This window comes from Panthera leo, chromosome A1, assembly GCF_018350215.1.
Source record: "Panthera leo isolate Ple1 chromosome A1, P.leo_Ple1_pat1.1, whole genome shotgun sequence".
Lineage (NCBI taxonomy): Eukaryota > Metazoa > Chordata > Mammalia > Carnivora > Felidae > Panthera > Panthera leo.
This window is the reverse complement of record NC_056679.1, coordinates 131,819,810-131,836,244: the sequence shown is the minus strand read 5'-3', so window position 1 is coordinate 131,836,244 and position 16,435 is coordinate 131,819,810. Positions and strand designations below refer to the sequence as shown.

Here is a 16,435-nt window from a genome sequence, read left to right as displayed (position 1 = left end):
TTACTTTTGGTGTCAAAGATAAGAACTCTTCCTATCTTTAGATCCCAAAGATGGTCCCCTTTACTTTTTTTTACAAGCTATCACACCACCCTCCAGGTAGGACATATATGATATTCCTTGGATACTCCCAGCTATCCCAAAACAAGAAAGGACAAAAAACAAATGGTTAAACTGGTTAGACTCTCCACCAGTTCATAAGAAAAAGGCAATTCCATCAATAGCCTTAAGTCCAGGAACTCCCTACTGTCTTAATGCTTTGCTAGAGAGAAAAACAACCTTAGTTTGACAATAGCTAGGCTTCCAGTAGTCTGTGAGTCTTTAGCATGTGAAAATCTTTTTGAAAACTTACCTTTTGACTCTACCTCCTCCAAGTCCATGGTATATAATAACCATTCATTCTTGACAACCCCAGTGCAGCTCTCTCTACCCACGGTCCTGTCCCCATGCTTTAATAAAATCACCTTTTGCACTCTCCCCAAAAAATTTTGTAGTCTTACATTTTCACTTTAAGTCCATGATTCATTTTGAGTTGATTTTTGTAGAAGATGAGATATTTAGGACAAGTTTTATTATTTTGCTTAAGATAAGCAATTATTAGGGCGCCTGGTGGCTCGGTCGGTTAAGCGTCCAACTTCGGCTCAGGTCATGATCTCATGGTTTGTGAGCTCGAGCCCCACATCAGGCTCTGTGCTGTCAGTTCAGAGCCTGCAGCTTGCTTCGGATTCTGTGTCTCCCTCTCTTTCTCTCTCTCTGCCCCTCCCCCACTCTTGCTCTGTCTCTCTCTGTCTCTCAAAAAATGAATAAGCGTTAAAAAAAAAAAAGATAAGCAATTATTCTAGCACTCTTTGTTGGAAAGCTATCTTTCCTCCATTGAATTGCTGTTGTACTTTTGCCAAAAACCAGGTGGTCATATTTGTGTGGGTTTGTTTGAGTTCTCTCTTCTGTTCCCTTGATCTATGTGTCTGTTCTTCCACCACCGCCAACAGTCGTGATTAATGGTAGCTATATAATAAGTCCTGAAATTGAGTAGACTGATTCTTCCCACTTTATTCTTTTCCAGAAATATTTTAACTACTTTCTATTCTTTCCATATAGATTTTTAGAATAATTCTATGTCTAGAAAGAAATCTTGCTGAGATTTTGACACGAATGGCATTAAACATGTATTTCAGTTTAGGGAGAATAGATATCTTTACTATGTTGAGTCTCCAATTCAAGAACTTAGTCTGTCTCTCCATTTATGTAGGTCTTTCACTTGTTTACATAGATTACTGTGTAGTTTTTGTGAGAAATAAGCCCACTGACCCAATCAAAGGAGGGATGCAGAGACTGAGCACAGTGAAGAGAGGCTTCTTCTTGCGAGAGTGGGTGTCTGGTGGACAGGCACAACTGGGCGGTTACAGCAGGCAATTTATCTCCTAAATGGTGTATTTTGAATTTTGTTTCTGTGTATTTATTACCAGTGTGTAGAAAGGCAATACCTTTCTGTCTTTTTCTCTTATATCCTTGCTGAACTCAGTAATTTCATTTTTTATAGATTCCTTGATATTTTTTATGTAAACCATCATATCATCTGCAAATGGGAATGGTTTTATTTTTCTCCTTTAATCTATGTCTTTATTTCTTGTTTTTTTTTTTTTTCTTTTGTTGTTGTTGTTGTTTTATTGCCATACCTAAAACTTATAGTACTGTATTGAGAAAGAGTGGTGAGAGATGACTTTCTTACCTGGATTCTAATCCTAGAGGGCAAAAGCACTTAAACTTTCACCATTAAGTGTAATTTTAGTGGAAAGTTTTATGTAGTTGCCTTTTATCAAGTTGAGAAATATTCTTTCTATTCCCATTTTTTTTACAGTTTTTATTATAGAATGGTTGTCAGATTTTGCCAATTCTTCATTGATCAGTATGATATTATGATTTTTTCTTAGCTTGTTAATATGGTAGATTATATTAATTAATTTTTGAAAATTGAACCAGCCTTGTATCCATGAATTCTATTTGCTAAATTTTGTTAAGGATTTTTCCATCTGTATTCATGAAAGATGTTGGTCTGTAGTTTTCTTGCTTTGTACTATTTTAGTCTAATTTTGGAATCAGAGTAAGAGTTACATAGAGTATTGATAAAATTTCCTTCTATTTTTGGATAAAATTGCATAAGACTTGTATGAAAGTAGTGTTTATTTTTCTTTAAATGTTTGGTAGAGTTCTTCAGTGAAGTTATCTGGGCCTGAAGATTTTTTTTAGAAGTCTTAAAGTTAGATATTAAATTTCCTCAATAGTTAAAGGGTTATTGAAATTATCTACTTCCTGTTGGGTGAGTTGTGGCATTTTGTTTTTTGAGAAAGGGGTCCATACTATCCAAGTTGTCACATTTATTTTTGTAGGGTGTTCATAGCTTTCATTTATCTTTTTGATGTATATAGGGTCTGTAGTGGTAACCCTTTTTTCATTTCTGATATTGATGATTTGTGTCTTTTTTTCTTTCACATTTTTCCAGAGATTTGTCAATTTTATTGAACCAGCTACTTGTTTCATTCTTTTTCTCTAATTTTTTTGTTTTGTTTTCAATTTTATTAATTCTTGTGCTTTATTATTTTTCTTCCTTGCTTTCTACTTCCTTTCTACTTGCTTTGGGTTTATTTAGCTTTTTCCCCCTAGGCTCTTGAGATCAAAGTTAAGATGTAATCAGTTTGAAACTTTTCTTCATTTCTATCCTAAGCATTTAGTGCTATAAATTTTCCTCACAGCACTGCTTTAGCTGTGTTACACAAATTTTAATATATATCAGTTTCATTCAGTTAAGTATGTTTTGTTTTCCTTGAGACTTCCTCTTTGCCCAATGGATTATTTAAAAGTGTTGTTTTGTTTCCAACTGTTTAGAAATTGCCCTGTTATCTGTTACTGATTTCTCATTTGATTACATTAAGGACAGAGACATAACTCTGTATGAGTTCAGTTCTTTTAAGTTTGTTAAGTTTTGTTTTATGACACAGGATATATTCTGTCTTGGTCTATGTTCTGTAGGTACTTGAAAAAAATGTGTATTCTACTCTTGTCGGGTAGAGTGATTTTAAATCTTGTTTAGATTCTATTGATTGATGGTTGTTGAGTTCTTCTGCATTCTTGCTGACTTTATGTGTAGCATCTATTAATTGTTGAGAGAATTGTAGATTTGTCTGTTTCTCCTTTAAGGTCTGTCAGTTTTGCTTCATGTATTTTTTAGCTCTATTGTTTGGTGCATACACATTTAGGATATGTCTTATTGGTGAGTTGAAACTTTTATCATTATATTTGGCCCTTTCTCTCACTGGTAATTTTCTTTTTTCTGAAGTCTATTTTATCTGATCTTAATACAGTCACTCTAGCTTTCCTTTAATCTTGTTTGGCATATCCATTTCTATCCTTTTATTTTCAGTGTGTCTATATCTTCTTTGAAGTGGGAGTCTTGTAGGCAGTGTATAGGTGAGTCATATTTTTCAATCAACTTTACCAACCACTTTCTTTTAATTGGTATTTTTTTACATTAATGTAATTTTTTATATGTTAGAGCTAATCCTACCACTTTATTATTTGTTTTCTGTTCACTCTGTTTTTCATTCTTTGTTTTCCATTCTTGTTTTTTTTCTCTGCCTTCCTGTGGATTACTACTTGAACATTTTTTAGTTTTATCTGTAGTGTCACTGGAACACCTATAGAATTGCGTATAATTTATCTGTAGTGTCAAAGACACATTGTGTCCATAGTGTTTTTTTTTTAATTTTTCTATGATATTTTATATGGCATTTTTAGTGGTTGCTCTAGGTATTAGATTATATATACATAATTTACCACGATCTACTGGTATTGTCTTTTTACCAGGACAAGCGAAGAGTAGAAACCATGCCTCCCTTTATGTCCCTTTACCCTCTTTCCTTTACAATACACTTGTCGTAAATATATTCTCCACATACATTTAAAACCACATGAAACAATGATGTAGTTTTTGCTTCCACAATCAAACATAAGTTAGGAACTCAAGAGAAGGAAAGCCTGTTGTACTCAGGGCTTTGCTTATTCTATTCTTTCTTCTTGATGTTCCAGTGTTCCTTCTTTTATCATTTCCTTTCCATTTAAGGAATTTTCTTTAGCCATTCTTTTAGGGTCTGTCTGCTGGTGATGAATCCTTTTACTTTTTCCTTATCTGAGAATGTCTTAATTTCTCCTTCATTCCTGAATAATATTTTTACTGGGTAGAGGATTCCAGGTTGACATTTCTTTCAGCATTTAAAAAATGGCCACTTCTTTCTGTCTTCCATGCTTTCTAATAAGAAATCTGCTTTCATTCTAATTGTTTCATTCGTATAAGTAATATATTATTTTTCTCTGGCTGTTTTCAAGATTTTTTTTTCATTAGTTTTCAAAAGTTTAATTTTCATATCTCGATATGGATTTCAAGTACTTTTTAAGCTCCTCCTTCTTTATACTCTTTATGTCTCCAGTGACATAAATATTGTATCTTGTGTTACTATCCCACAGATCCCCAAGTCTCATTTCTTTTCTTTAAATCTGTTTCTTCTCCATTGCTCAGATTGGGTGATTTCTATTGTTCTGTTTTCCCATTCAGTGATATTTCTATTCAGTGCTTTGCATTCTGCTATTGAGCCCATCCACTGAGTGTTTTAATTCCATTTATTGTCATTTTAGTTCTAAAATTTCTATTTGGTTCTTTGGATTTTGTCCCATTTTGGGGGGTTTTTATATTTTTTTCACTTTTTTCAAGCATTTTGTTTCTTAGAAACATTTTTATGATGACTACTTTAAAATCTTTTTTAGATTATTTTAAAAATAATCTCATTGTGGGGTTGTTATATTGATTGTTTCATTTTTCATTCAATTTAAGATCTTCCTGGTTCTGGACTTTGATGAGTTCTTTTCAACCAAAATTTGGACATGTTTATATTGTATTATGAAATGTTGGCTTTCCTTAAACCTTGTCTTTTATATGATTTTCCTTGGTACCACCCCAGAAGAGAAAGTGGCTTTTTATTGCCAGGGGGAGACAGAGGTTCTACTTCCCCACTTAGGTTCCACCAACACTCAAAGTGGTCATGGCTTCTTGTTACTGCTGGGTGAGGGGATGAGTTCTAGCTCCCTATTGGTATCCCATGGTGGGAGTGGTCTTGTTACTTACTACTGGGTGATGATGAATGCGCCGACTTTCTTAGATATCTTCTGACATCATTTCAGCATAGATGGGAGGGGTACCTCATTACTACTGGCTGGCAGCAGAAGTCAAGTCTTCCCAAGTGGTCTTTATTGACACTATTAGTGGAGATCTCTTTACTGGGTAGTGATAAAGGTCCTGGTTACCTACTTAGACTTCTCATGCTGAGGAATTGGGAGATCTTATCACAGCTTGATAAGGGGGAATGTCTAGGTTCCCCACTCAGAGTCTGCTGACATGGATGGGGGTTGTGCCAGTTTTCTCTGTGGTGTTCGGCTTGAGTAAGGGCCGTTGTTACTTACAACCTATCTGTCACTAGGCTGTCTCTGTTTTGGTCTTTAGGCTAGAGAAATCTTTTTATCTGTACCTGTATTGGAATTGCCAAAGCTGCCAGCTTCTTCAGCTCCAAGTCTGAGCTAAAGGAAGCAAGAATTCCACAGAACTCACTCCCGTGTCTTTCTCTGGATTTCAAGATCCATAGCTAGTCTGTCTTATTTCTACTTTAAAGTTGTTGTTGTTTTTAAGTTTACTTATTTATTTTGAGAGAGAGAGCACAAGCAGGGGAGGAGCAGAAAGAGAGAGAATCCCAAGCAGGCTTTGCACTGCTAGCTCATAGCCTGACAGGTGGCTCGAATCCATGAACTGTGAGATCATGACCTGAGCCGAATTCAAGAGTCGGGCACTCAACTGACTGATCCACCCAGGGACCCCTACTTTTCAGTTTTTATGTTTGTTTTTACAATGTCTGGTATTTTTAGTTGAACTTACTGGGAGAAATAGGAAAACTACTCTTCCCAGAAGCAGAAGTCCAACTTAACTTTTTTTCTGTGCAACTGATTTTTGACAAATGTGAAATAAGTTGCAAAATATTATACATGCCACTGTATTTATATTCCATATAAAATATCACTTATCCATCTTTCAAAAAAGAGAAAAACTTGGGACTTATTTGTAACTATTTTGTATAAGTGATTGTATGTGCATATTTGGTTGTATGGAGAGCAAGCTTAACAGAAAACACACCAAATTGTGTATTTCAGAAACAAGTTAGAGAGTAGTATATATTCTTTCCTTCTAGGGTACCAATGACATAAATATTATCAGATTTCTTTACAGTCCTGTGATCTTAACATCCTAGAATACCATAATCCTCATTTTGTTTGAAAAAGAAAAATTTAAACACCTGTATTTGAGGGGTACCAGGTTAGCTCAGTCAGTATATCATGCAACTCTTGATCTGAGGGTTATGGGTTCAAGCCCCATCAGGCTAGGCATGGAGCCTATTTAAAAAAAAAAAAAAAAAAAAAAAAAAAAAAAAAAAAAAAAAAAAAAGACTGTATTTGATTATATTGTTTTGTTTTTTAAGACCTGAAATAGTACCCACCAAACTGTTGACATTGATTCGGTGTAGGAATTAGCAGTGGAGTACTTGAATTTTTTATTTAATGTACCTAGTAGTAGTTGAAATTTTTATAAAAAGCATGTAATATTTTTATAAGCTTCTCAATAAATAAAAATAATTAGTGGACCTTGAGGGTATTAAGCTATGTGAAATAAGTCAGAGAACGACAAATACTATATGATTTCACTTATATGTGAAATCTAAAAAAGAAACAAACACATAAAAAAGCCAAGCTCAGAGATAAAGGAAAAAGATTTGTGGTTGTTAGAGGCAGGTGATAAGGCTGGTCAAGGAGTACCGGGGTGCCTGGCTGGCTCAGTGGATAGAGTATGGACACTTGATCTCATGGTTGTAGGTTTGAGTCTCATGTTGGGTGGAGAGATTATTTAAAAACAAAATCTTTAAAAAATAATAAAAGAGGTACAAACTTCCAGTTATAAATAAGTCATGGGGTTGTAATGTATAGCATGTGGACTATAGTTAATAGTACTGTATTGTATGTTTGAAAGTTGCTAAGAGGGTAGATCTTAAAAGTCCTCATCACATGAAAAAAATGTTGTTGGTATGTATGTAACATGGTGACAGATGTTAACTTGACTTACAGCAAATATTTTGGAATGTGTCCAAATATCAAACCATTATGTTGTATGCCTGAAAATAAATAATGTTATATGTCAATTTATACCTCAATTTGAAAAACAAGAAAGGAGAAACTGTTACAAGAGAAGTGCAGTATCTCCTAACCAATAAAATTCATCAACCAGTAACCAAAGTGGAAAAACTGTATACATACCATATTAGTGTGCACATTCATGGTGTCCTGATTCTTTCCCCTCAATACACAGGAGTAAATGAAGAAGAGGAGAAGAAAAAAGCAAAAAGCAAAGAGAAAATCAAGTTGAAAAAAAAAAGAAAAAGGTATTTTTTAACATCATTGTTTTTTAAAAGCAGGACTGTGAATCCCAGATGGATTATAAAATTTTATATTTTGTGTGTAGTCCAATTAATTTAACACTAATTCTTTCCTTAATGGGGATCAGATATTCAGTTGTTTCAGTAAAATAACAGTCCTTGAGGAATCAAAGCTAAAGTCAATACTCAGCCACCTTGAATTTTTTTTCTTGGAGCAAATTAAGGTATAAATAAATAATACCCCCCCCCCTTCTTTTATGTATTCTATTTGTGTTCTAAAATTTAGAGTTTAAAACATCAGCCACACTTTTAATTGGATGATGTCTAAATTCTTTACATATATATTTTGTCCTCATATATAGAATGTTGGGGCTTAAGTATTTGTATTCTCAAAATATCATTGCAATGGCTACAAAGTTATTAATAGGATTTACGTACCCACTTATTCTAAAAAATCATTCAGGTCTTTCAGAACCCACATCAGGCGCCAATGAATTTTTAGTATCAGCTCTTTTAACAACTAACTGGTTAAAGCAATTGATCACAAGAATTAAGAAGCAGCTTCTTTTATGGTTAACAAGTACAGTTTCATATATACTAGAATAAACATATATATACAGATATCTTTTAAGGTATTTGACAATAATAATGTCTGACTTGGACCCTAGTTCTCTAATAGAGTAAGTTCTGAAAATCAGGTGTTAACTTCATAGAGCATTTAATACATACCTTTCAACACCTCAGCTACTTCATAATTTAGAAAAGTTCATTTTCTCTCAAGTGTTGGGAGTCAAATAATATTTAACATAAAAGCTAATAGGAAGATAGAGGTCAGTGTATTTTATAGTCGGACTAATGTATTGTTGAATCATTTGCATTAGCACAGCAAGGATTGTGTATAGACAAAATGAAATTATCTGTTTTCTTCCAAATTCTAAGATACTTGTTTTATTGTAACAGATTATTTATTTGAGCCTCTCTACTTTGGGTCTCACAGACCTCAGACAGGGCCTGAAATTAAATGAAATTTTCTAGTCATACTCAGCAGAGATTTTGCCACCTCTTGGAGTTGTTATGTGCAAGTCTAACACCAGGCCTTAAAAATTAAAATCCAGGACCAAAAAGCCAAAGAAAAATGTACAAACAATCTCTACTCAGAATCCAGAGGTCAAGCAGGGTCTTTAAAACAGGAAAACAGGCAAGAGTTGACAATAACAGAGATGAAGAGGGAATAAGAGAATACATGAGAAAATAAGCTCAGGAAACAAGCCAGAAGTCTAAGTAAGACAAAATGGAGAAAGAAATACAGCATTACAGAAATGAGGGAAAACTCAGAGTTTCTAAACAAGAAATTCAGTCAAGTAATTCATGAGAATCACTGGCAGACACAGACTTGAAGTCTCATGCATTTATTTCTTGCTTACTGTAGGTCTGTGTCAGGTTTTCTTAGTTTGGGCTTTAACTTCTTTTTTTTTTTTTTTTTTTTTTAACGTTTATTTATTTTTGGGACAGAGAGAGACAGAGCATGAACTGGGGAGGGGCAGAGAGAGAGGGAGACACAGAATCCGAAACAGGCTCCAGGCTCTGAGCCATCAGCCCAGAGCCCGTCGCAGGGCTCGAACTCACGGACCGCGAGATCGTGACCTGAACCGAAGTCAGACGCTTAACCGACTGAGCCACCCAGGTGCCCCGGGCTTTAACTTCTAACGGTTAGCTCACTACTACCTTTTTAGAAAGCTTTCTTTTTTGGGGCGCCTGAGTGACTCAGTCGGTTAAGCAACTGACTTCAGCTCAGGTCATGATCTTGCAGTTTGTGCGTTTGAGCCCCTCATTGGTCTCTGGGCTGACAGCTCAGAGCCTGGAACCTGCTTCCAATTCTGTGTCTCCCTCTTTGTCTGCCACTCCCCTGCTCACGCTCTGTCTTTCAAAACTGAATAAACATTAAAAAAAAAAAAAAAAAAAAAAAAGGTGTCTTTATTTTTTATTTTTAATTGACTCAGTTTCTGTCTTCTGACACATTTAGAGTTTGGATGTGGGGAGATTGTTGTATACCTACTTATATAAGATCTTAAGAGATGCCTTTTCTGTTTTTTTTGTTACTTTTCTCTTTTAATACTAGAGGAAGGAATTGCATAGTTTTTTTTCCAAATCTAGTATTAGAGGAGTATTAGAAAAATAAAGAATAATGATAAATCATCCTCATTTACTTGTATGCATTTAAAACATCTCTTTTTGTAACTAGTGAAAATTACTTTGGAATGCAAGTGCTCATCTGTATCACTTGAACAGGAATTTAACAGAAGTCCTTTTATTTAGCTAATTTTCAGCTTTCACCCATTTTTACCAAGGTACAAATATAGCCCTTTTTACATAATTGCATCCTTTTGTAGCTCTTTTAAGAGAATATGCTGGGGCGCCTGGGTGGCTCAGTCGGTTAAGTGTCCGACTTCAGCTCAGGTCATGATCTCACGGTCCGTGAGTTCGAGCCCCGCGTCGGGCTCTGTGCTCAGAGCCTGGAGCCTGCTTCAGATTCTGTGTCTCCCTCCCCCTCTAACCCTCCCCTGTTCGTGCTCTGTCTCTCTCTGTCTCAAAAATAAGTAAACATTAAAAAAATTAAAAAAAAAAGAATATGCTAACAAGTTATTGCATATGTAAATGAATTGTATATATGATAAAGGCTTGGTAAATACCACTTTGTTTAGCTTATAAGATTTTGAAGGGTACAACAGGATGAAAAGCTGAAAATCACAGAAAAATTATTGCATCCTTACTGAGTTTAAAACTTAATACTAGAGTTGAGCAAAATAGAGTTATTTGTTTTGTCAGCTTCTATGACCAAGGAGCAAAAATTCTGAAGTCTGTATTTTAAGAGAATACAAATATATAAAGCACATTTCGAGTTTCTTTGTTTATACCCCACTTTGCTCCAAGAATGATTTCAGGCAGTTAAATCCCATTTAAATTTAGCTATTAGCCATAAATGCAGTTATCAGTCAGTCTCTATTATTGCCCATAGGTCTTATTCATCCAGTTCCACTGAAGAGGACACTTCAAAACAAAAGAAACAAAAATACCAGAAGAAAGAAAAGAAAAAAGAAAAAAAGAATAAGTCAAAAAGGGGGAAACACCACAAAAAGGAAAAAAAGAAGAGAAAAAAGGAAAAGCATTCTTCCACCCCTAATCCTTCTGAGATCTGCAAAAAGTAACTGAATCTTCAGCCTAAGCCATTAAATTTTAAAATTTGGTTTTAGAAATTATTTGACCTTCCTTGGAATTTGCTATATAATCATGCTTTGCAATAAACCACAGCCTTTTCCATATAGACATTTTTTTCGTATATGGGACCATTGTCTTCTGGCAATAGATTTTTAATGTGCTGACTATAAAGTATTGAATCAGTCTTATTACTTGATAGCCACACCCCAAATATAGATATTTATACATACCAAACACATCATTTTTGGTATTCATGATTGTGTCTGACTAGTGTTGTTACTTTATAAGTTGATTGTAAATGGCTTTACTCCAGTCAACACAGGTAATCTACCTAGCAGTTAATGAGTATTGCTCAATCAAGTGTCCACCTTCCAGTGATAAAATGAGGTAGGGGATAATGCTTTGCTCTTGACTCTGAAAAATTTAATAGCTTTATTTCCTATGGTAATGTATAAAGATAGTGAAATTTTTCACTGTCATTTTTAAATCTTGAAACTTTTTTGGATGTCATAGGAAATGAAGCTGCTTCACTGGTCTTAACTAGGACATTTTAAGCGAATGGTGTTGGCAAGAAGATAATGAAAATACTTATAAGGGAGTTTTACTATTACATGAAATGCAGAGTGTCTAGTACCTGCCTCCTCTGTTATTGTAACAATTAAAATTCTCTTCCTCTTTTAAAAAGACAAGCGTAGTGCAGCCTCTCAGAGTCTTGCAGAGATGATGCTGTGTTGGGTAGGATATTTAGGATAGACTCCTGGGTTGTTTTACAAATGTGCCATATTGGCATCTCTTAAAGTGATACCTCAAACACAGAACTTTTTAATTAGGAGGATGACAGCTAAATCATTATTAGAACTGATTTTTATTCTGTATGTAAATTTTATGAAGCTTGTTTCTATGAGTAATGTGGAAATTTTTTATAAATGTGAACATATATATTTATTTGTCTAAAATAATTTGTAGTTTTGAAGCAGGTTTCACACTGAATTTATGGTTTCAAAAATGACCAGTTTGGGGTGTTTCTCTCTTTTACTTCCGTCTTAGACCTTAAGAGCAGTGACAAAAATTTAGGGTTAAGAATTTTATTCTGTACTTTTTAAAATATAAGAGCCAGGGAGTTGCATCATGAAAGCCTTTATAGAACAATGAAAATTTTATATGAGTAAGCATTTTCAAGCATTTATCAGTAGATATAAATGTTTCTTACACTGTTAATTTCACAATGATCAGTGTTACTTACTTTGCTTGATATTTGGATATCCCTTACGCCCAGTGAGTTAAGCACTTAGCAGCATCAAACATCAATCACTTATCATGGCACAGCACCAAAGATTGCATGTACTCACTGTGGTGCAGTTATAAATTTTCAGATTACTAACCTACAGACATGGCTTCAGGCAAATTCATTATGGTGAAACCAGGTAAGTACATGTAACCTCACAAGCTGGAAAAATGTACTGATTCTTTCTTCATCCAGCTCCCCTTGCTCGCATGACCTCACTCACACTGGGGGAGCTCACAGCTCCTCGTAATATCTGCTTACCATGCTGAGATCTAGGGAGGCTACACCCACATCCCTCTTCTAGCTTTATAGCTGAGGAAGCTTTCACTCTTCTAGCTTTTCCATCACCTAATTCCGTCATATGGCCTCTTCAGAAAGAAACTCTTTTGTAAATAGTTTAGTCAGGTGTTGGGAGAGAAACATAGAGTTATTAAGTTATTACATTTTTAAGTGTTTGTTTGGCCTTTGCTGTATTTTCAGTATTTTTTTAGCTGTATTTTCTGAAAATACGGTTCTTTCATTATCATAATGAAAAAATAAAAAACTTAAAAATGATAGGAAAATGCTGCATGCACAAGGATGGCCTCATCCCATTTTAACATGGTTAAAAATGCTAATAATTATAGTGAAACAAAAGTAATGTAAAGTTATTTGTGAGTTTTATTTCTGTTAATCATAGAGATTATACATTGGCTCATTAGGTTTGTTTTCTAAATGGGAACACAATTGATAATGGTCCAAAAGAGTTACATAAAATTCAGCATCATTAACTAATACAGTGTGCAAATTAAAAAATTTTATTGCTCAGTAATTTTGTCCCCTAGATACATTCTTGGAATTATTCTTGAGTAAATTCCCCATAGTATGAGAATAGTTTATAAAACCTGTCATCTGAATAAAATTTATTTCTTTTTACTGGTTTTCTTGTAAAGTGATTTTGTTGGGATTGGATACAAATCTCACTAATAAATTTTGGGAGAAAATTAGTGAGATTTTCTATGAGGCAGTATGTACGTAGCAGAAGGAAAAGTGAACTTAATAGTAAAAATCCAAAAAGTCCTGGCCTTTCTAACTACCTTCGTGACTTTCAACTAAATTATTTATCTTCTCTGGGCCTTGGTGTATTTGATCTGTAATATATTATACCCAATTATCTCTGAGAACCCTTCCAGTCCTTAATGTATATGATTATCAATATGTTAGTATAATTCAAGTAATATTATTCATTTTAGAAATTGCTGTAGGTAGGCAGGTAGCATTCTGTATTGGTAAAGGTTGAATTTATTAATATACCTGTTAAACACATTCAACTTCTTTAAGCAGGTAATTGATATTTGGTTTACGTTCTTAGCAACCAGTGTATGTCTTTTTCATCAGATGCATATAGATTTTATGTTTAGATTTGTATCTGTAACCTGATTATCTAAATACTCAGGCTATTGCTTTTGGGCTGATGGATCCACTCCCCACAAAATTCCCTGTTTCTTTTCTCCGTATCCTCTTTTCACGAAAATCTCTCAGAGGTATCCCTAGTTCTTGCCCCTAATGTACATCTGTTCACATCTTTGGTTCTCTGAGGCCAAAACATCAATAAATAAGGAATAAAACAATTTTATGTGTCTATATTTATGGTTCACTCCGTCTAAAATTATATAACCCTAGGTCACTTTCATTTTAACTAGATTGAAGAGTTATTAATAATATTGATAAAAATGTCATTGCTTCCTTTCTTCAGCAAACATTGACTGAGTGCCTGGCATAGCAAACGCTCTGCTAAGTAGTGGGGATACAGAGATATATAAAACTCACTTGCTTCCCTGAAGGGGTTCATAGTTTAGTTGGTGGGAGAAACAACAGAACACAACATCAGGTATAATAAATACAGTGATTGACCTGAACATGCGTTCATAAAAACACAGAAGGATACTTAACTTAGTCTGGAGAAGTGAGAAAAGGCTACCTAAAGAAATGATGGCTGACTTGGATTTTGATGGAGACTGAAGATAGAACTCATGGCAGTTACTGACGAGTGGGTACTGTGAACAAAGATCACAGTAAAAAAACTTGAGTTGTGTGTGTGTCAAGAATTACAAGCATTATGTAAGGCAGGATGTGGTAAGAATTGAGACTACCATTCTAGGTTCTCAGGAACACGAGAACAAAGTCTTATGTTCCGTGTTTGGAAGCTTGAACTTTAATCTGTAAGCAGTGAGACACCATGAGAGAGTTTTAAGGAAAGATATGGCCTTTATTGGGGTTTGGTTTTATCCACTTCGAAATCCTATTAAACAATTTTTTTCAAAGATGAAATTGCTCTCATAAGAAGACCGCATAGAAAATAATTTGAGCCTTTTATGTCCTGTTATTTCTACTCTTCTTCTAGACCCACTTTTCTTTCTAAGATTTGATTATTACCAAAAATTCCAGTGACTTAAGTCTTCTAAAAACACATAAAGCTACTGTGTTCTTTATCAGACGCGTCCCCAGAATTACATGCATAAGTACATACTTTGAAATGTGTTTTACATTTTTAGATTATTTGTGACTGATTTAAATTCTGTCACTAGGTTAGTGACACCCAAATAAATCATCTAAAGTATATTTTTCATTGTATAGACTCGGCTGTGATTTGATAAGACATCTTGCTTAATATTTTGTCTCAATGTGTGAAGCACCAACTGCTTCAAAGCAACAGAGACACATACCAGTTGGTCCACTGGTTGAACCCTGTGGCTCTCCCTCAGGTGACCTGGCTTGGCAGGGACTATAACTAGTACCAGTGCTGAGATTCAGTCTCCCCGGGCAGTTGGCAACCAAGGAGAGTACGCTTCTTAAGCCAGCACAATTGTAATCACACAAAACCCAGGGTCTTCTGACCATCATTTGTTGCCTCCCAACTTTTTAAAAAATGTGCAGAATGCCAGAGAATTGGGATGCCTTTCCAGGGGCACAACTCATGACACATACAGCCACGGCCAGCTCCTGTATGTCTCACAGGTTAAGAGGAGTTTGGGAGACCGTGAGGATTGTGCTGGCCTTGACCAATTTGTCTGCTTCTTGTTTCATTCATGGCTTCTGCGTTCGCCCTTGAACAACAAAAGTAGAACTGTACCCGTGCCTTAACTAAACTTTCTCAACCTAGGTTTTTACTTGAGGCAACATCTATGGTACTATAATTATTATCTGTGTATCAAGATAGCCAAAATGAAATCAACATAGGCAGCAGATGTGTCAATAATGATCTGGAACTATGTTCTCAGTATAGCCCCATGTAGCTATTTAAATTTGGATTAATTAAATAAAATAAAAGGTATCCTTCATTTGCTCTAGAGACATCTTAAGTGCCCAGTTGCCACAGGTGACTGGTGGCTACTATGAGCAGGGCAGACACAGAAAGAACATTTCCATCATCACAGAAACTTCTGCTGCACAGTGCTGGTCCAGAAGATATCCCTAGTTCTTGGTAAAACTTTTGACAGCCTAATTGTCCCAAGTTTCTAACCCTTAGCCTTGCATGCCCAAGTGCAATAGGGCTTTCCTTCCCCCACGCCCCCCTCAGACCAGAGAAGCTGTGTCTGACACACTGTGAAAGGCTAGTCTTCCCACTCCATAACTTTACACCACACAGTACATGTGTTCAGCAGAGCCAGCTTAAAATTAATCCTTTTTTTCTTAGTGCATTCCTTAAGACACCCAGGCCTGTGTTCTTACAATAGAAATCATACTTATGCGTAAAAAATCTTTTAAGACAATTGTAATTTGCAGAAACTGTAGTTTTATTTCTAGATGTCTATGTGGTATTGCAGTAGCTTAGGTGGAACCAGAGGACTTGTGTGTTTGATAACTTTCATTATAGAAGTTCCTTAGGAACTTTATCAGTGAAGGATTCGTGTTACGGTTATCCCTTGGTAAGCTGAAAATATTTATTATTAAGATCATATATTGTGACATACTCTGTTCTTGAATGTTAGCTTTTACAAAGGCAATACGTTCATTGTGCGCCCCACAAACCCTCTGAAAAAGACAAGGGGTTCATGTCTAAGAGACTTAAAAACATGCCACCTCTATTTTACAAGACATTTCCCTCCGAGATTTACGTATCCAGTACCATCTCATGAAATGAACTGCCGCTAAGTATCCAAAGACTTGTGTAATGTTGCTCATGTGACATAAATTTCCCATTGTTCCACACTGGCATAGGTTTGCTTGTCTTTGTTATCTTAAGTTCCTTAATTTCTCCAGAAGTGTTAGCATCATTTCATGTACTGCAGGAACATCTTAATTAGCAAATAAAAGTAAACTTCTCTGCACATGATCAGAAACCTTAGTGGGTTTTTAATAAATTAACTGAAAAATCAAAAGCACAGCTGCGTCTTGCTTTGTGCATGATGAATTTTTGAGAAGTATTATTACGAAC

The 16,435-nt window shown here is 35.1% G+C and overlaps 1 protein-coding gene across 1 annotated transcript in view; it reads left to right on the top strand.

The window, feature by feature from the left end:
* SREK1IP1 (SREK1 interacting protein 1) overlaps positions 1-10,843 on the top strand; it is a 41,329-nt gene extending 30,486 nt beyond the window's left edge. The window contains exons 4-5 of the mRNA XM_042940167.1: positions 7,451-7,523; positions 10,534-10,843. Coding sequence (XP_042796101.1) covers positions 7,451-7,523; positions 10,534-10,723 — 263 coding nt within the window. The 3' untranslated portion in view covers positions 10,724-10,843. The remainder of the gene's footprint in view (positions 1-7,450; positions 7,524-10,533) is intronic.
* The last annotated feature ends 5,592 nt before the right edge of the window (positions 10,844-16,435 follow it).